The sequence below is a fragment of the Symphodus melops genome, assembly GCF_947650265.1.
Source record: "Symphodus melops genome assembly, chromosome: 20".
In the NCBI taxonomy this organism is placed as follows: Eukaryota; Metazoa; Chordata; class Actinopteri; order Labriformes; family Labridae; genus Symphodus; species Symphodus melops.
The window spans coordinates 2,178,541-2,200,014 of NC_136710.1; the positions used below are offsets into that span (position 1 = coordinate 2,178,541).

Consider the following 21,474-nt stretch of genomic DNA (forward strand, 5'->3'; position numbering starts at 1 on the left):
TCTCTCTCAGGATTTTTTTGCACAAAGTGTTAAAAAAATATTTCTATATTTTGTGTGCACGAAAATATAAATTGTGCAAAGAAGATGATGATAAGCTGGCGCCAAGAATAAAAACATCTCTCTGAACTTCAGGGCCTTTGATTGAAGGTGGAGCGCTGATTCTCCAATAACGCTAAAATGTTTTTGTGCAAGGACTGCTAGCTTCTGGGTATCGGCTACCTCTTCTACCGACTGAGCGAAAACCAGCGCCAGGACGTTTTGCATCATGAAGAATTTGAATTTTTGCAGCTTCAAAGTTTGTTTCCAGAACGCTTCTGTGCACCAAACGGCTAACCTTCGTCTTTACACCAACTTCTAAGTCACAGACGGCGATTGTAGATATGTTTTCGATGACTACGAAGCACCAGATGTGCAGAGTTTACCGCATCAGAGCAGTTCAGAGCATCAAGTAAGCCGTCAATCACCCGTCGTCCCGCCGCTACTTCCAAGAGCGCCGCCGAACAAGCGACAGTTATTTAAAGACACCTCAGCTCCCGCCCTCCCTCCCAGATTAGCATCCCTGCTGCGCGAGGTGGAGGCTGACAACTTACGAGTCCCACACAGAAAGCACAGCGAGAGTGACAAGCTTTCATCTGCCACCCCCCCCTGAACCCCCCCCCCCCCCAAAAAAAAAAAAAAAAAAAATCAAATTAATTCAAATTAAAAGCAAGAAGAAAAGTGGGTTGATAAAAACAAAAAAAGTCAGAAAGAGAGCAAAGATAGCATCAGATGAGTGGATTCTGAAGAGAAAAACAAACGATGCTTTCCGTGGGACACGTTTGCTGTCAAGTCTTTGTTTGAACACTTTTCTTTCCATGAAAACAGTTGCGTGGGTTTTAGTCATGGGAGAGCAGCGAGAGTAGAAACGCTAAATACGGGCGTATCAGTCTGCGCCAGAGCTCTGAATTAAACTCTGAAAGGCGTGCGTGTGTGTGTGTGTGTGTGTGTGTGTATGTGTGTGTGTGTAACGGGTCAAGTATGAGGCGCGCTGTGCACCTGGGACTCGAGCTCAGGTTACTGGAAACCTCTCTCTACGTCACCCACTGCCGATGACGACCACGGCGGCATGCATACATGTCTGTGTGTGCATGTGAAATATTACAGACGTCACCAAGAGCCGCTGACAACGGGGCAACGCAGGAGTGACCCTGTGTGTGTGTGTGTGTGTGTGTGTGTGTGTGTGTGTGTGTGTGTGCGCGCTATGAGTGCAGGCATGGGCGATGCCGCGTGACTGTGACGCGTCTTTGTGACGTGCGTGAGCGTGTGAATGCCAATGAACCGGGTTGCAGAGTTTTCATGTGTTTGCACATCGGCCTGGTGTTTGCATCCACGGGGCAATGCCTGATCTTTGTGCTTTTTTGCAGCTGTATGCGTACATGTGTAACTTTCCCTTCTACTGACCCAGGGCTTTCCACAAACATGGAGTCGTCTGAAAGTGGGGAATAACATGCCGAATAAAGGGGGGTCTGCAAAAGCTCATGTTTGAGCGCTAACTTTTTACCCTCCGTTTTTAGACTCATTAAACAGGCGCTAATTAGCCTGAACAGAAAAGATGCTAAAAACAATACAACCCAATCAATTACAGTGGGAACAGTTCAAAGTGACGCTCCCATACAAAAATGCTCCTGAATTAATCTACAAGTTCCTGTGTTTCATATGCCAGAACACAGGACAGTGGAGAAGAAAAAAGGGTTGTCATACGATACCAGAATTTTAAAATTTGTGAAAATCAAAAAACACCCCGATGACTGTGGGTAACTTATTGGTTGTGTTACCAACCAACACTGGCGAAGTTGAACAAAAACATTCAGTCTTTTTGTTTTAGAAATAAATGACCGTATTTGGAAAAGAAGGCGGATACACTTTGGAAAGTGGCCCCGCCCTAAAATGTGTTTCACGTCTGCTTGGTATATTGGTAAGAACTGTACAGGAAAAGCCGATAACAACTTGTTAGTCATAACTAATTTATTAGATTCAACATTGAGAAAAGGCAGCCGGATGTAATTAGGAGACGAGCCGTTCTGTATGGAAAGCCCCGCTAACCTGAACTGTGCTACGGACCGTATGAGGTAAAACTGAAATGTATATGCAGCAGAATGGTCTATCAACCTTTTTTTATCCATCGGCGTTAGCAGCTGAGTTTGACAAAAAAAACCCAAAAAAAAAAAACCTCTACAAGCTGTTTTGTTTTGAAGAGAACAGCTAAACACTTTTGGAACAATTGCTCTTTCTGTAAGATGAGAAGATCTTTAACTCGTATAACATTTTGTTTGTAGCTACAGCTAGCAGTTGGTCTAGTTTAGCTTAGCTTAGCTTAGCGCTATTCTAATACGCAAGGTAAAATTTACCGTCAGCATTCTCTGAGCTCATGAAAATCGCAATACTTGTTAGCAACATCAATTAAGAAGTGATGTGGGACAATATTTCTATTCTAGTATTTCTTCTGCACGTAATCCTCCCCAAGAAAGAAAAATGATTCTTTTCAAATAGGGTTTTAAATGCATTAAAAAAATATATAACTTTTTATAATTACAGAGCTTTAGAGATGCTGTTTTATATTCATTTTTGACACATTTGAGGCATGCCAGCTGTTTCACACTTGCATCAACTCTTATGCTAAGTCATGTAACGCTGAGCTAAGTTTAACCACAACTTGCTGTGGTGCCAGATTTGGCAGAGACACATATGGTATCACTCTTCTTGCGTCTCTCTCAGCAAGATAACAGAACAGTGGATTTGATGAGAAGGTTATTAGCATTCTTAAAATCATAAAATTGTAATTGTAGACACATCTAGCAGTTAGCTAAGATTAGCAAAACATCTTGTAGCAAGTGGAAACAGCTAGACTAGCTCTTCTTTTAAGTGTAACAAAATTAGCAATTATGAAACTTATGAATATATATATATATATAGCTAACATGCCAAATGGTTCAGCCTGTTCAAAAATCAAAGCATCAAATATCAATTTACAAAGGGATATGGGATTTACCGTCTCTTTTCCCTTGCTTCTGGTCTTTATGCTAAGGTATGCTAAGCTAACTGCTAACAGCTACTAGCTGTAGCTTCGTAAATTACAAACATGTATGGTATCAATCTTCTCGTCTTACTCTCAGAAAGATGACTAGTGTATTTCCACACATCTTGAACTATTCTTTTAAGCTCGTCAGCTTGACGAAGTTGTTTGTGGAAGAGGCAGACCAAAAATAAATAAACCTTCCAGCATTCGATTAGTGGTCGGCTTTCTTCCCTTTGCCTTTAGAGTACCATCAGACAGAGTACCAGAATATTTGTACCTATTGCAAAAAATAAATTACATGTGCTACAGAATATGAGGAATAATGCCTTAGGGTTACCCACTGTGACCGTTAAGTACCAAAACTCTGTTTTCCCCAGATGGATTTCAAAACTGGCTTTGTTTGTCAATTGTAGCCACGAGAAATTGTAATCCAAAGGTTTCTGGTCTGGTCTGTACTGTACCTAATCCAGACAAGAAGAGGGCAAAAGCAGTGTACTCGTGCAATGCCACTTGTCGACTCGGGGGTTAAATTGGATCCAGCCAAGAGCTTGTACCATTTTAGAGTCTAATCCATTGAGAAAAACATTTCTAATTCAACTTTGTCAACAATGTAATAACTGTTTGGTACCGTGTAGAAGATGGATTATGCAAGGGGTAAAAAAAAAAATAATAATAAAAAATATTTTAAATTAAATTCACTATAAAAGTTTCCAAGTCTGTACCATAATGCCTTTGCTTAGTAATCCAGCCTCCCTTTTAAATACCGTACGGAGAAGCATTTGAAAATAAGACCATCTAGAGTTCTACCGACCCCCCCCAAAAAAAGCAGCTCAAACTGGCAGCATCGATTGTGAGAGGGAGAAATGTAAAAAAAAAAAAAAAAAAAAAAAAAAAAAAAAAAAAAAAAACTGGACAAGATATGCATATAAAACAAACAAAAATCAAAAAAAAAAAGAAATACACACAAAAAAAAAATTGCTAGCAGTTTTTTTTGTCATCTGTTATGATGTTGTTGTTGTTTTCTGCATCCAGAAGAGAGCGGTGAGGAGGTCAGACGTCACCAGTGGCGGAGGGCGAGGGTCACAGGCAGGGGTCAAGCGCCCCCGAGTGGAGAGATGAGGAGGAGAAGGAGGGTGTAGAACCTCTACAGTCTCGTTGCTCAGTCTGGGAAAAGAGAAAAAAACAACACCAAGTAAATAATCAGCCTTTGAGCAACTCAACTCAGCTCATTGATGACGGTGATCATTATGCTGGGAACGCTTAATTCATACGCCACTGACCAAGCAGCGGGAGCAAGGGGTCTTACCAAAAGACACACTGAACATGTAGCTGCAGGAGCTGGAGATCGAACCCTCCGACCTTTCGGTTCAGAGATGATTGACTGTCGAGTACTCGGTCTTTGGCTTTGAGTCTACGGCTACGTAAGGTCATAAAAATGAGAGTTTATCTCATCGGGTGAATGGAAAGAAAAAAAATCCTCGTCTATTTATATACTAACAATGAATTTGGTGCTTCATTCACTTTGGTTTCAGACAGTCTGTGACAATAGATCTATTTTGGGGCTTTTTATTTATTAGAGACGGGACATTGGAGCAGCCACAGGTCGGATTTGAACCAGGACCAAACTTTCCAGTCTTGCACCCTTTTGACATTATGAAGATTTTCACCGAAGGATTTCTAAAAATATTATCCCAAGCATGATTTATAAACATTTAAATCCCCCAGATTTTTTTTTAAAGGCTATTTGACAGGATATTCTGAGTTACAGGACAGCAAAAGTAATAAGTCGAGAAAATGAAAAAGGAATTTTGAACCTGTCTTTAACACATCTGATTCAGTTTGTTCAGATATGCAAATTAGCGCATATTTAATTATGCAGTGCCTAATTTGCATATTTAAACATCAAAATACAAAAAACTTGCAATACATTTTTTTTCCTCATTTTTACCTAAGTAATTAACTGAGAAAGTTTCATGGCGATATTTATCATTTAAAAAAAAAAAAATCCCTATTCAACCACAAAGCGATTCTTCTGTTCCAATTTTTACTGAATCTGTCCGGCTTTAAAACTCGACCTGCTCGCAGACGGTCTTGAACGATTTCTGAGGGTTAATGTGAGTGAGAGAGAGAAAAAAAAAAAAAAACTTCCTATAAATAACTTTATGATGGCCAAGAATTCAAAGAATGAAAGCGAGGGTCGAGGGTCAGCTCAGGGTTTGAAATCACTCGGCAACAAAACAACCGCAAACACTGAAATAAATCGATGTAAAAACACATTTTTCTAAGAGGTTATGAAACACAACAATCACAGACAGATGATTAAGTATCGAGGTCTTTATATAACAGTCGGTGAGTGGCGTTCACCGAGAGCTTTCCTGACCAACTTTGGCTCAAACGGCGTGTTTGTTCGGGTAAATAAGTGAGCGTGGCCCGTGAACTTTGGACCCCCGCTGGCTGCCAGCAGACACAAACACACATAAAAAGTTTGTTTCCTGCCCCGCTATCGTGTCCGGGCCTCCGGGCTGTCAGGTCGGCTGTTGTGGCGCAGCCCGGCGGCCCCGGATGACCCTGGCGATGGCCGCCGTCCAGCTGGGTTATTCCACTGAGAGCGCGGCTTTGTCCGACACAACAATGTGAGCAGCACGCCACAATACAGATGCTTTGACAGAAGGGCACTGCTGGAATGCCACTGCCTCTGAGCGGCGGTCGCGGGGATGGATGGAGGGAGGGACGGGGACGGGGAGGGGACGGGGACGGGACGGACGGAGAGAGAGAGAAAGACGAGGAGAAGAAGAGTGCACAGACTCGGCACGCTCCAAAACAAACGACTGCCAACGACATCATCAGCACCAACCGCCACTCGTCTGCTACACACACAGACGACCGTCAACCTGGGAGCGAGGGGGGGCGGGGCCTCTCAAGCAGCAACTGCTATTGGATCACCTGACGCTCCACTCTGTCTTGTTTAACTGGCAAAGTTTGCCCTTGACCTCGTCTTTTGTTTTACCGACACTCTCTTATTCTATCGTCCACTAATTAGTGGTCAATATGACCGTCACCATGACGACGCTTGACCTCCTATGTAGTCAGGATATGATGAGCTTTTAAAGGGGACATATGATGAGGGGACATTTTGAACATTTATTTGGATAACCTGTGTGTCTATCAAGTCTGTCAGACAAAAACGCTCCGTTTCAAATGTTCTCAGTTTGTGACATCACAAGGTGGATTCTGTTAAATAAGCCCCTCCCCTTCCCCTGGTGACTCCACCCATTGAATTCAATCAGAGCCTAGAGCAAATGTTTGCGTAGGTCCGCCATTTTTATTGTCTCTACAGAGGGGGTGACGTCTACCTGGAAAACTCAGGGGGGCGGGGCTTATTGCATTTAAAGAGACACACACACCAAAACGGAGCGTTCTGAGAGAGCTGGTTTCTACAGCGTCACAAATCTCCTCTGCTGTTATATTTTAAACCAAAGCTCAGAAACACAGATGTTTCATTTAGAGCACAGAGGGGACTGTTTGAAAAGATTATATTAAAAAAAAAAAAAAAAAAAAAAAAAGGGAGGATAATATGTCCTCTTTAAAATAATGAAGGCAAGCTATCACGACTTCGATCCGACACGGAGCGAGGAGGATTGTGGGTACGACGTGATTCACAGGAGACAAAAAATAATAATTTAATATCGTATATTTGAAAATGATTGATCATTTCCCTACTTGAGTATTGAAGAACCGAAGGCGCCTTACGAGAGTAAATCAGGATTCCTATAAATTATGGTTTTTTTTGTTTTAAGAAAGAAGAGATAATATCAGAACAAATATTTCTTGATTTAAAAAAAAAAAATCCTGTAAATTTGAGAAATGCGAGACGTTTGAGAGGAGGATGAAACCAGGACAGAAACACAAACATAACTCCGGCCTCGACTAAACGGAGAAGCTAAAAGTTGGATTTCTGTGTTTGTGGTCGACGGATGGAGGGAGAGAGGGAGAGAGAGAGAGAGAGAGAGAAAAAGAGCGAGCGAGTTTGTCTGAGGTCTCTGGGTTTCCTCTCGAGTCCAGGACTTTGATCAAAACAACGCTCTGAGGACACGACACCGAACGACCCGAGCCGACCTGGCTCAAAAACACACACTAACAAACAAGCGATGCAGACGCATTCGCCACAGACTCAGGCTATAAAAAATAAAAAAATAAAAACTCGCCAAACACCTGCATTAGCTTACAGCTTGTTATGGCGTTAAAACACGGGCAGGTGTTCCTCTCTCTCTCTCTCTCTCTCTCTGTGCGTGCCCTCCCCGACCCGCCGGCCAGCCCTAAACCCCCCTTTCACCCAGCTGGGAAAACAGATGAAAGGCATCATGGGAGAGAGAACAGTGAGCGTAACGTGTTGACCTGACACGGGCTGGCGTGACAGCTGGACGCGACAGGCTTTTTTTTAAAAAAAATTTAAGGACAGATCGAGTAGAGAAAATAGGCGGGAATTTGATCTGGCTCTTTTTTATTTTTTTTAAAAAAATTTAAGTGCCAGAAAATTTGGGTTCGAATTCGACCTATGGCTCCTTTTTTTTTTTTTTTTTTTTGGCATAGTCAAAATTTTACCAACGCCTATCAACGTGTGCAAATCTTTTTTTTTTCTTTCCCCCAGTGGTTGAGGATCAAAGAGTGAGGTCACGGTGATGTCATGTCTGCCTCTTTCTGGAAACGCGAGATGTCAGCAGCACCTGGAGGAAGTTTAATTACATCTGGTTTATCTTTTTTTTATTTTTTTTATTTTAACATCTGTATCTGTCCGAGAAGACGACGACGCCATCTGTGCTTCATCAGTGGCCAATTTCCCCTCGTTTTTAACCGTCGCGTGGCCCGCCGGAGTTCCTGCCGTCCCCGAGAAGAACGCACCGCCGCTCACGCTGTAACTTATTAAACGAGCTCTCACGCCACATTCCTGTAAGTCGACGTGAGGCTGCAGGAAATCTCAGCTTCAACATAACGACGTGTAAAACGGAAGAAGAGGAGGAAGAGGAGGAGGGATGAAAGACGGAGGACGGGGAAGAAACGGGGGTTCCTGCATGTTTCAGGGAAACAGGAGCCTCCGTGGTCGAGTAACGCTCACCAGGAGCACCTTTGAAATGTACACGGCGGGAACAGAGAGCGCTCATAGCTCACGGCGTTTAGGTCCATTTATTACCGAGACGACGACACGTCACTGCACGACTCATTCCCCCGCTGCCGCAGATTTAGTTTATTAGCATTACCGCTAACTTTTATGACTTCTGTGACACATTTCAGCAGCTCAGAGAAGCTGTGATCGTTTCTCCGGCTGTTATAAAAAAAACTCTGCGAGCTTTATACATTTTATTTTTTATGTAGACGAGGCGTGCGTGCCCATGTATGGAGGCTACAGTCCTCAACGGGCCCGGGTTCGAATCCCGCCACTCTCTCACTTTCTCTAATTTCCATTTCCACTGTCCTATCTCTCCAGGATAAAAAAAAAAAAATTATTAAAAAAGCCCAAAAATTTGAAATTTGAAAAAAAATTTAATTCAGCTACTTTTTTTTTTTTTTTTTTTTAAATCAACATTGACAATATTCGCTTGTTTCAGATTTTTTCAATTTTATTGGCTTTCATTGGCCAGCTGTTTTTTTTTTTTTGTTTGTTTGTTGTAAATGTCACCGTTCCCTCATCAACCAATCAGAATCAAGAATGGGGCGGGGGATATCGACTTCGTCTGACTCGTCTCTTTCGAGGGTTGAATTTCCAGGTGCTGATCTTCTCTTCATACCGCGGGGGAAGCAGCAGCAGAAGTTAGCTTTGGTAACCTAGCAACAGTGAGAAGCGCTGGGGAGAAAGCGGCCTCTGAAACGTCGGCTGGGTGGCGTGATGATCACTGGAGCGAAAAATCTGCCTTTTGCATTAAAAGGAATCATCATTCGTAACCCGTTCGAGGTCAAACAATCCAGCAGAGATGTAATCCTCTGAGAAACATCTCTTCAAAGTGTCACATACTTCAGGAATGCACCGACCAATGAGACGGTGCCGACTCGTCCGGCAAGGTTGAGGGATCAATTCCCCCGTTTAGCTTGACGGACACCGACGCTGGCAGCTTTATAGATTCCCATGCTTGTCAGGGTGGGCCACCCATGTTTAAACCCCCCCCACCCCCCCTTAGCATGTCAGCACTTTGAATTAAGGCGCTCATCAAGCAGGCGGCGGGATTTATTCGCCAATTAGACAAAAAAAGCAAAATGTGAAACTTCATCGGGCTTTTTAGAGAGCGGCGAACACTGGCGGTGTGACGGTTCGAACAGCTGCTTCGAAGGGTGAAACTGCTCTGTGTGCATGTATGATGGTTAATAATTCTAACATCTGTGGGTAATGGGTATATACATGTATCGGTCTATTTAAGAGAGAGGGTCTGTACGCCAAAGGGGGGGAGGGGGAGGGGGAGGGGTCCTGTTACGACCATAAATTCATGTCAGTCTGGAAATAGAGCTGTAAATATAGACGGTGGAGGTGGGAACGAGGGGAGGAAAGGGCAGCCTCGTGCCATCTTCTCTCACACTCTGACTAACCCCGACCCCCCCCCCTCTCAGGTCCCAATGAGAGGGGGGGGGGGGTCTAGATAGAGAGAGGGAGGGCAGGTTCCCACCGTTGTCACTTCCATCTGTAAAAAGTCGTCTCCGAGCCGTGTAAGAGCAAGACTTCCTCTCCTGACCCCGCGCTGACCTCTACATCCACCTGACCACACGACGCTCAGGGTGGGCTCTTACCCATAATCCCCCCCCCCCCCCCCCCCCCGCCCCCCTTTATAATGCATTAGGCCTGCATCACAATGACCAAAACATCAGAGGAAAAATAAAAATTGACCTACACCTGTAATTTGGCCTTTCAGCAGGCCGGTGGTCTGAAACGATGCGAGCACCTGAGTCGTTATGAAGCCCCGCCCCCTCGTCACTGTGGACGAGGCATCCAGGTGTTTCTGCATCAGCTTCACACCGCAGCTGAGAGGAAGAGCATTCCTGAGTGATGATGATGCGTTTCCTCCCGGCCCCGTTGTGTGCCTTGACACGCCGCCGCCACTTACAGCGCCACATCAAAGGGCTGCCCGCCATGACTCAGCTCGTACACACACACACACACACACACACACACACATCTACCTGCCGAGCTGCAGAGCGTAAACACATCAACACAGACGAGCTGGCTGCCGCACTTCAGCTTTTTTTGACCTCTTTTAAAGATCAAACACACACACACACACACACACACACACACACACACACACACACACACACACACACACACACACACACACACACACACACACACACACACACACACACACACACACACACACACACACACACACACACACACACACACACACACACACACACACACACACTTTCATCTGCGTTCAGCTCAACGATAAACAAATGAGTCAGTCGCCGCTCGCAGACAATCCTGAGTCATGCTCCTGCACACGAAGCAGAGAGAGAGAGAGAGAGAGAGAGAGAGAGAGAGAGAGAGAGAGAGAGAGAGAGAGAGCGAGAGAGAAGCAGAGATTCAGGGAGGATCAGGAGAAGAAGAGAGGGAGAGGAAAACGAAGTCAAAACATCTGTCTTAGTGCAAACATGGCGTCTAAAGACCGCCGCAGCAGACATAACCTCTGGACTGCTCCACACACACACACACACACACACACACACACACACACACGTCTACAATACACCTGAAGAACTGAGCGCTGTGCCTTTAAATCTGCAGGAAAAACTCCCGCGTCACCGCTGAACGAGTTCATATGAAATCATTCTGACGTCACCGAGTCCTGACGCAGCGTTTTTCTCAAACTCTTTAAACTTCACGACTTTCATGACAGAACGACATTTCAACTAAAACACAATTTAAAAAAAAAAAAAAAAAAAAAGCAAAGCGCCCGACGCTCTGCCTTTGAGCAATGCAAACAACGTGGCAGCGAGTCGGTTTACTGGAACAATGACGAACCGCCGCGTTCACCTCATGAATTCACACCATTTTACTGTCTCGATTTGACAGGACGGAGGACAAAGACGGACACGGCTCGGACTTGAACCTTCAACCTCTGTAACCCCGCTAGGCCATTTCAAAATAAAAGCCTCACATAGACTATTCTAACAAAGCAATTTAAAAAAAATGTGTTAAAAGTATTTTTGTTTGTGTAAAAGATGATATTTAAAAACAAAGCGTGTCCGGTGACTCACAGCAGACAAAAGCCTGTTCGAACACACACACACACACTCTCTCTCTCTCTCTCTCTCTCTCTCTCTCTCTCTGCACACACATGCTGACACAAAGAAAACAGCAGCACGTGCACAGACAGGCAGCAACCAGCTACAAAGACAGGAAGTCAGGGACGGGTTTTTTTTTTTTGGGGGGGGTGATTCAGTCTGCACTTGACCTCAGATAAACCTCGGCTCAAAACACACACACACACACACACACACACACACACACACACACAACACAGGCCTTAAGATGAACCGCATGTCGGTGCCACTTCCTGAAGCGGCTCCGTCGTAGACGAGACGTTCAGCTCCCTGGACGCACGCCGCCTTCAAAAGACGCCGGCTGGCTGCGGCGCTCCGAGCGCCTGAGCGTGGAGATCACACAGATCCTGATCCAAAATAGACTCACTTAGAGGAGCTGCAAATTGATATAATGCCACTAAAAATAGCTCGCAGCGCTCCGGGTTTTTTTTTTTTTTTTTTGGGGGGATTTCAGTGAGGAAGGAAAAATAAAATAAATCTGGAGCGCTGATTCTCTTTCACGGACGCCGGAAACAAAAGAACGATTTTCCCGTCAAACACAAAAAGCAGAAAAGAGACCAAACCAAACGTCCCAGCCCGACAGATAAAAACTCTTATTTACTCACCTTTTGTCGTCGTGGTGACGCCGTCAGATTTGGTGAAGTCTATACTGGCGTAGGCTCCGTTCTCCGGCAGCGGCACCGTCCCCGCCGCCGCCACAGCCGGCGAGCTCCCGTTGCTGCTCCCGGCTCCGGCGTTACCTCCGTCCTCCCGCAGCTCCAAGGCGATGTAGTTCAGGCCGTTCTGGTAGCCGACGGACATGTTCCTGCACATTCGAGCTCCTCCGACCGCCGCCGCCGCCGCCGAGGACGAGCCCATCTCCTGAGCTCTCGTTGGAGCGTGGAGCACTGGGGGGTCGCCCAGACCCTCCACCGACACCCAAACACTGTCGAAGGACGCCGAGCTGGCCCACCTGGACGCCGGACCCTCCTGGAGGTAAGATCCATTCGGGGCCGAGGGGTTGACCTGCGAAGGGTGGGCGGCGGCGGCGGCGGAGGAGGAGCCTCCTCCAGAGGGCGTGGAGTTAGACGAGGAAGTGGAGGAGAACGTCTCCGAGCTGTGTCTCCTCCGGCCTTGAGGGTCCGCCCGGACCACCTTCGGCTCCGTTTGGTGCGTCGTCGCCGCCGCCGCCGCCCTGCCGGGGCTCGACGGAGGAAGAGGCGGGGAAATGGAAGAGGGCGAGGCGGAGGAGGGGGCGTGGCCGTACCGTCCCTCGATGACGCAGAGGTGCTGCAGCATGGCCGTGGGGCTCGTTTGAGTCCGCTCTCCTCTGCTGAGGTTAAACGTCATGTCCGTGTAATCGTCCCCCATCGACCTCCAGTGACCCCCAGCGGGGACCCCGGGGGACGCCAGCACCCCAGGATTGCTCGCCAGGGGTCTGATGTAACTGGGCGGGTTCCAGGGGGCCACAAGGCTGGGTCGAGGGGACTGGTTTTTACCCAGACACTCGGCGCCGTCCTGCTGGTCGGCGCCGACCTCCACGCTCATGTAGTCCTGGTGCAATTGGGGCCGAGGAGGGGAGCGACGAGACGCCGCCTCATCCTCGGCGGAGAGCGGGTACGCAGGCGGCTGCTGCTGGAGCGGGTAGTGGTCGCCGAACTCGATGTTGATGTACTCTCCGGGACTGGAGGGCCCCTCGGACGAGCCGACGGTGGCGGGGACGGAGGCGGCGGCGGTGCCCGCAGACGCAGCGGGGGGCTCGCTAACCCGCAGCGGGCCGTGGAAGCTCCTCCGGCCCAGGGGGAGGCGATTCGGCCTCACGACGCGCCGGTCGACCATCGCCGCCGTCGTGTGGTGGGCGCCGTAAGGTGGCGGCGGGTGAGAGGGAGTGGAGGACGTGCTGCTGCTGCCTCCGCCTCGCTCGGGTGTGGAGAAAGAAGCGGTGGCGACGGATGAAAAGACGGGTTTGGCGGGGGAACTCATCGGGACGTACTCGCCGTACTCTTTGTCATCTCGCTCTCGGGTCGGCGCTTTGTAGGAGCGAGGGAGGGAGAAATACGGGCTGTAAGACTTCGGCGTGCTCTCAGGCGTGCCCGATGTGTAATAACCTTCGTTGGAGAGCTTTCGCCCCCCGCCGCCAACGCCGCCGCCGCTGCTGTACGACATGTCCATATACTCTCCGTTCTCAGGTCTCTCTGCTATGCTTTCACTCCCGCCGGCCCCCGCCATGCTGGAGCTGCCATGAGGGCCCGGGGAGGCGTGACCAGGGGAGGGGGAACTGCCGCCGCCGCCCGGGAGCATCATCATGTAGCCGTGGGCGTCTCTGGAGGAGGATTGTGGCTGAAGGTGGGCGGAGCGAGGGCCTAACGCCGGACTGTGGAACTGCGGGGAGTGGGAGTAAGAGCTGGGTTGCATAGGCATGTAGTCGGTGGGCGTGTCCCTCGGGGACGCGGCCACGCCGCACATCATGGGCATGTAGCCGCTGTCTTCCTTGGCGGCGGATGAGGAAAGGGGCGGCCGCTCTCCGCCGGCGGCCTCCGTCCTGGAGAGCGTGGAGGGACGGCTCTGCTGGCTGTGCTCGGAGCAGGAGCTGTAGTCGGAGCGGAGGGAGGAAGAGGAGGACGAGGGCCCGCCGCGGAGCAACCCGCTCCCGAACGGTAACACGATGTCGGACCCCTCCTCTAAGGAGAAGGTCGTCTGGGTCATTTTCTGGTACACCGCCACTCCAGAACCGCCCGTTGCTCCGCCTGCGGTCCTGGAGAAGGAGTGAGTCCGCCTCCTTAGCGACGACGACGACGAAGTAGACAAGCGCTCGTCCTCCGTTGTCGACGTGCTCTCATCCCGCGGCGTGTCAGCTCCGCTGTTGTTTCCGGAGCCGCCGAAGACCTCCCGGTTCCAGCCCATCGCCATGTAGTCGTTCAGACAGTTCTCTTCTCTGATTGGCGGCGTGTTGCCCAGAGAGTCTGGCGTGTTGCTCCTCACCCGGAAGTACCGGAAGTCACCTGGACTGGAGCCGTACTCGTCCGAGGAGTTGAAGCCGCCGTCCGACGGCGAGCCGCATATCGAGGCGCTAGAAGGGCGCGTGAGCGTGTCGGAGACTGAACCGTGCCCGCTGCTGGAGGAGACGCTTACCGGGCTGGTGGTGGAAGGGAAGTGGGAGACCGGCAGCGAGGCGGAGCGGGCGTGGTAGGTGGACGACGTGCCGGGGATGGCTCTGACGTAGCGCCCGCTTCCAGTGCTGGTGCCAGCATTTCCTGTCGCCACGCCTCCGCCCCCGCTGCTTCCCGCCCCGTCCTGTCGACCGTGATGCGCCCGCGTGGAGTTGAGGTGCACCAGACTTCCCGTGGCGGAGCGAAACGGCCGATTCATCGTCCCCTCGCCCTCGCTGGACGTTCGGAAGCGGTAACCGCTGGCACCGGAGCTTTTACTGGAAGGCGGCGTACCGACGACAGACTCCGTCCTCGACCGCCGCTGAAGTCCAGTCTGGCTCGGCGGCAGGTTGCCGAGGTGGCGCCGCGTGGTGATAAACGGCATTGGGTTGGAGCCTGACGATTGGCTCTTACTCCTCGGCCTGAACTCCGCGAAAGCTTTCAGGGCTTTCATCGTCTCCAGGATGGTCTCGTGCATGTTTTGGGCCACGACAGAATCGTCCACCTGCATCCAAATCTCGCCGGGCCCGATGGAGGAGGAGCGACCCACCTCGATGAAGAAAAAGCTTTCCGAGTGTCCACAGCGTCTGATATTCATCAGCTGGAGGTTAACACACGGCGTCTCAGAGTTCAACTTTACGAGGTGAAGGGTTTTCGTCGAGAGGCATAACCGGTAAACGCCTGTGAGGTTCTTCGTTTGACCCAGTCCCTTCGGTTTCACATTCACCTGCCACACCTCTTTAAACACAGTACCAGGAGTCACAGTACCATACCCGTCATCTAGATCATCTGAGTCCAAGTGCCCTTTTTTACCCTCACTCATAAGCTCGCTGACAGCTACGTACCAGTCCTCCTGCTCCTGCTCGTTTTCAGCCACAATAGCAAAATACTCGTCCTTAGTGTAGAGAGCAATGAGGTGTTTGTTTTTAGAGTCCGCCCTTTTGTTCACGGTGAAGCACTGGGAGAGGTAAATCACCCTTTTCGGGGGAGAAGGGGCGACCGCTCCACCGCTGGCGGCGGCCGCGGCAGCGGAGCGCAGACAGTTCCTGAATTTCTTCTCGCTGTCGTAATACTCCAAGCGGCTCGGCCCGAGGTGACTGGCTGCCCGGAGCACGAAAAACCTTTTATGTCCATGTTTCTGCTTTCTCAGATAGCCAAATTTGCGGATATCATCCCCAACGTCCGAGGTGTTGACGACATTCACAGCCGCGTATACATGGCCGCTGCTGCTGCTGCTGCAAGCGGCAGGAGACGCGGCAGCAGAGGCGGCGGCGTCCTCAGCGGCGTGTACCTGGCTGAGAACCGAAGATGAGGCTTTCCTGCCGGGGGACTCAGCGATGTTTTCCCCGGATGGTGCCAGCTGGTAGTGGTGGTGTTGTTGTTGATGGTGGCTGAGGTGTTGATGGTGGAGGTGGTTTGAGGGCGGTAGATGGAACCGCGAGCCGCCGCCTCCTCCTCCGCCTGCACCGCTGATATTAATTAACGGGGAAGGGGGTTCCCCGACCGAGCCGTCCCCGTTTGCGGTCCCCACATCCCTCTGCTGCGTCTCCACCATCAACATCACTGCCTTACCTTCCTGGTAGTTCGTGAAATTCGCCATCAAAAACAATCCCAATCAAAGGTCACTTTACGAGCGAGCTAATCCCCATTCTTGTTTTTTTGTTGTTTTTTTTGGGAGACGAGCTCCCGAGTTCGGCTAGGCCAGCTAACGGCTCAGATTTGAAATCCTCACGAACCGGCTTAGTTACAAGTCCCTCTCCCCCCCCTTTTTCAGTTCCGCAACGAGGCAAGATAATCCAAAAGCGGGGTTTTTTTTCACGAAATGAAGCCGACCGTGTCCGACATGACCACGTTCAGTTTCTGTAATCGGGAGGAATCCGGCTAGCTTGGTTAGCAATCCGTCCGCTTCTCCTCCTCCTCCTCCTGTAACTCCTGGTTCATCTCTGAAAAGGGGGGGGGGCAGAGCACAAACAACACATGACCCCCTCCGCGTCACCGCCGCGAAAGAACGAGGGGAGGGAACAAAGAGGGCAGGAGCGGGGGCTCTGATTGGCTCATCATCGTGATTGACGTTCCGTGACAGGCGCGGCAACCAACCGCCGCGTGGCATTAAAGTGCCTTGCGTCAATCGCGCTGACGAATCGCGTCGCTCAGAGTTTTGCTGGAGTTAAAAATAGGGCGGTGACTGTGTGTGTGTGTGTGTGTGTGTGTGTGCGCGTGTGTGTCTATGTGTGTGTGTGTGTGTGTGTGTGTGTGGGGGGGGGTTATCTGGTGTCCGTCTTTGGGGGTCTCCAAAACGACAGGGAGATGCAAAAAAAACTGATCTCAGCCAAGCAGGCGGAGTTAAAGCGACAAAACTGTGCTCTTATTTATTTATTTATTTATTTATTTTAAAGACTTTTTCATTCGCGTTTATTTCAACTAAATGGGAATGACCATCTACACACACTCTATAATGTAAATACTGTAACAGACAATCCACCTCATGTTACTTCATCAACCTTTGGAACTACGCACCACTGCACTATTATCTTATTTAGTCTTGTACATATTACTCTTTAATTACTATATTTTTAGTTCATTTTTAATGTTTAATATTTGCATCGTACAGAGAGAGCACAATCTACTGAAGTTAAATTCCTTGTGTGTTAAACAAACCTGCTCTTGCAATATTTTTTCATGCAGTCCGAGTAAGAGAGAAAAAAGTACTATTGTTGTTTTTTAGTTTTTGTTTTTTTAATTCTATGAGATAAAATGATAGAAAAAAAAGCTGTAATACTTGTTACTATGTGATACATTTATGCAATTCTACGGAAGCCCTAAGAGGACAAACATCCTTACATTTTACTTCCTTTTTTTTTTATTTGGTGATGATAACGATAATCCTAAACTGGTGCTAATTTTATTCTTAAAAAGAAAAAAACATGGGAAAAGTACTTGTACTGTACTCTGCACTCGAGTATTTCAGAGTATTTACTCCACGTACGCCCATTATGTTGAGCTTAATCCGTAGCTGTACCATCACTTTGTATTATCTAATCAATGTTGCAACAGAAGACATACTCCTGTAAAAAAAAAAAAAAATATATATACAAATCGTTGGATTTATGCCGTGTGTCCTTAGATCTTTCACAGAGGACACAAACAGCTCCCTGAACGTCGTTCCTCTTGCCTGCAGTGCCTGAGGTTTACTAAAACACATTGCTGCTCCGGTCATGTGAGAATCCACTGGGGAGTTTGGGCACCGGCCAACCACAGTGTCAGCGAGGGTCAAGCCAGCCGCGCTGACCTCGCGCGGCCTACATCCTCTGTGCCTTAAGCTCAAACCAAACCCTTCTCTGGCACAAGACGCGAATCCAGATCAAATCCAGGTTTGTTTACAACATGCCTTCTACGGCATCTGCCATTGACCTTACTTGGACTCCTTTAAATCTCAGAGACGGCAGCTCCATGTGGCACTGGACTCTAAGAGAGCATGCATGTGTTTGAGCCAAGACTTCGGGCCCCAGCTTTGTTCTCCATGGGAACCTCGATGGAGTAATTGAGGACGACTCCCCCCCCCCCCCCTTTTTGCCCAGAGGGAGGTATCTCAGAATGCCACTCTCGCCTTTCCGAGACTCTACTACGCTTTGCATGCAACAATTTGTTTCGACTCTTTTATCACAAACACCTTTTAGTATCATGAGTGGGATCATGTGTTGTGCAGCTGGCCCCAGCGGGAATCACACCATTCATTCACCCCGGCTGAGTTAGTGCCTTGTTTTTTACCAATCGAGCTTCACGGGACCACCTGTCTGTTCCTGCCTCTAATCTGTCCCGACAAAGAAAAGAAAAGAAAAAAAACGATCAAATAATGCAAAATATCACCTTTCCCCCAAATGTATCCAGTCAAATAATATATAAACAACAATAATAGAAATACTCAGTTTTGGTCCCTTTGTTAGACAGGAAGTTAGTTAGGAACAAACATTTCAAACAAAAGGTCCATAAAGTGTAGTTTTTTGGTTTTTTTCAGTTTTTCTGTGTGGTGATAAATGCTCCTTCAACAACACTATGTCATGTACTCACGCTCAAAATCAATTTAACCTCTGATCATTCATAAAATAATTTACCTATAACTGTTTAGCCTAGCTTAGCAGTTAGCTATCTTCTGCTCATGGCGCCTTCAATAACGCAATAGCAATCAGAATGCTACATGTTTAGCTAGCTTGCTACTTAGCTACCTTCAGTAACTCCAAGACATAACATATGACCTTCTACAAAAACAGTAAATATTAGATATACCTGATGGAACTCAAACAACCTGTATGTTTTTTTTGTTCTCAGTTCTGTGTTCACACTGAAGCTAAATACAAGATGTCAGCTAACATAGCTACTGAAACGTTTTGAGGATAAAATAAGGCATTGTGTTAATGTTAGCTTTACGGCTTCTCGGACACAAACACAGCTCGGCTAACTGAGTGCAGCGCGTCTCTGCTACAATGGGTCTTTTGTGCTAAGCTAGGCTAAAAGGGGTGAAATTAGTAGGAATGGTTTTCTAGCACAAAATGATGCTGAATCTTTAGATTTGGCCGACGACTAGTTTAAGATTAGCCTGTCTAAAGATACATTGGATATTTGGGGGTGATTAAGCAATCTTTGCACAGACTCATCCCTCATATAACTAAATAAATATTTCAATGAGCTTTACTGACATATGAAGTAGTAGCAGTTATCAAAGCATTGTCCTTTAAACCCTCTTGCACAAGCCTGTTGCTCCCCTCTCAGTCTTTCCCCTCTTTAACCTCTTGTTACGGAAAAAACTGGACAGCTTTGTGACAGCCGGAATACCAGCCTGCTATCTCTCCGACAATGACGGCGAGCTACCAGTCGAGCTGACTGGCAACCCAACTCTTCCCGGGGGAAATATCAGCTGCTTTTCAGAGGAAGCCGGGTTCCTGCGAACCTCCGTCTGCCGTGAGACCGGTCCAAGCCCCTCCAACCTTTACCGCCTTTCATGTGCTGACTGAGAGAACATCTGAACTCATGTGGCCCCTTAAACTTTTGCCCTGTTTCTGTCTCACTTGTAATATTAATACAAGAGCATTTCAAGTTAAGCTAGAATTTCTCCAGAATCCAAATCCTCTGGAAATCATCAATCAAAGAAATGTTTTTATTTTATTCAAAGAGACTCTATCATGCATTTCTATTGAGTAATTTAGGTGTGGTCATGTAAAAAAAACACATCTGAGTAAAACAAGCTGTTTAAAGATGATTTCATGAGAATCTAGACGCTGTTTGCAGCAGTTTATGAGTATTGTTTGACTCCGAGGGCCAGACAAGACAGAACAAAGAGACTGTGCGTGCAAACGTGTGTGTTTGCATGTGCAAAAGTGTGTGTGAGTCATTCCCAGTATCAGTCTGACCAGAAACCAGCTTGTAGGCTTAAAGATGCAAATTTTTACCAGTGGATTTGGCTCATTTATCCTGCACGATGACGTCGAGTTGTCTGCGTCTGTCGACTCAGACGAGGGAGTTTAATGTAAGATAAGCAAAAACAGATCATGTAAGCTTTGAATTGAACTGAAGATTAATGCAAAAACATGAAGCAATGGTGCAAAATCAGACAAGAGTTGCAAGTGAACAAAATGTCATTTATTGAACTTTAAATTTAAGTGAAATTTTTATAAACTTGATTTTTAATCTAAAATCAGACAAACAAAACTTCAATAATTTAAAACACAGCGAAGTGTACAATCAAAAAACGATATTTTATTAAATTGGAATCAAAACGTCAAGTTTTTTTCTGTAATTTTTAATGTGTTTTATATCTTTACAACTTAAATCTGAGCTGTTTTAATTCAGAATTGTCCCAAGAATCAGTTTAGTTGCTGAAATGTGGTAAATGTTGACGCATGCATTAAATGTGGAGCAAAGAAGGTTTTTTTATTAGAAAAAACTCATCTCATTCAGAACAAAAGGGGCTTGCTGTTGGAGTCTGTACCTTGCTTTTGCCTCAGTACCCTTTTGTATAGAATCTATGACCATCGTGTGTCTCAGAATAACTAAAACAATATCTTTAATTTTCATAAAATCACGTCTTTTCAGCTTCTGTTTTGCCCTTTCAGTTCTTTACTTTCTGCTTATGGTCGATTTTACAGCTCCAGTTTGTTTCTTTGTGCCCTTGTCTGCTCTTCTCTCTCTCTCTCTCTCTCTCTCTCTCTCTCTCTCTCTCTCTCTCTCTCTCTCTCTCTTCTGACAGTAAACAGACCACAGCGCCCTCTGCTGGTCGACACACGTCACTACAGAAAGTCCTCTGCCGCTATTGTACTGTAACAAAGGAGCGGAGCCAACAAAGCAGAACCACACACACACACACACACACACACACACACACACACACACACACACACACACACACACACACACACACACACACACACACACACACACACACACACACACACACACACACACACAGACACACACACACACACACAGGAAGCACAAAGGAAAGCATGCTTCTCTTTGTTACTCTGTCACTCTGTTATTTCAGGAGCAGCACAGTTGCGACATGACTGCTGTTGACGGTTCAATTCAAACACAAAGACAGGTTTATTTATTTTTTATTAACATGTGAACAACATTTGAATCTGCACAGGTTTAATGTATACATTCAAATTAGTCCACCTATTGTAACTGTTACCTCCATGCTGCATGTGATGAGAGCGAACAGAAGTATAACAAGTAAGAAATGTGATGAACGTATCCAAAGGCTGAACAGCTGTTGGCTGTTCTTGAGCTAACGAGCTACAAAAACTCAAATCTCATCAAGAGTGTTTATCTAATTTAGTGTCAAAAATATCTCCAGGTCAAGTCCAGAATATCTTATTTCAAGATGTGTTGGTCTCAACCCCAGTGTTGCAGTATTCAAGATCTCGGGTCTTGATCTCTAGACCGGTCTCACGACCACTTTTTGACGATCTCAGGCATTTTGGAATGTGA

The 21,474-nt window shown here is 47.3% G+C and overlaps 1 protein-coding gene across 1 annotated transcript; it reads right to left on the minus strand.

Moving 5' to 3' along the window:
* Window positions 1-4,062: 4,062 nt before the first annotated feature.
* On the minus strand, window positions 4,063-16,447 carry LOC306841409 (insulin receptor substrate 2-A-like). Its single transcript, XM_079371297.1, has 2 exons — window positions 11,968-16,447; window positions 4,063-4,219 (listed from the first exon to the last, which is right to left on the minus strand). The coding sequence occupies exons 1-2, from the start codon at window positions 16,088-16,090 to the stop codon at window positions 4,215-4,217; spliced, it is 4,128 nt and encodes a 1,375-aa protein (XP_079227423.1). The 5' UTR covers window positions 16,091-16,447; the 3' UTR covers window positions 4,063-4,214.
* Window positions 16,448-21,474: the final 5,027 nt, after the last annotated feature.

Coding starts and splice junctions, on each gene's coding strand:
- LOC306841409 (XM_079371297.1), bottom strand. CDS start 16,090: ATGGCGAATTTCACGAACTACCAGGAAGGTAAGGCAGTGATGTTGATG.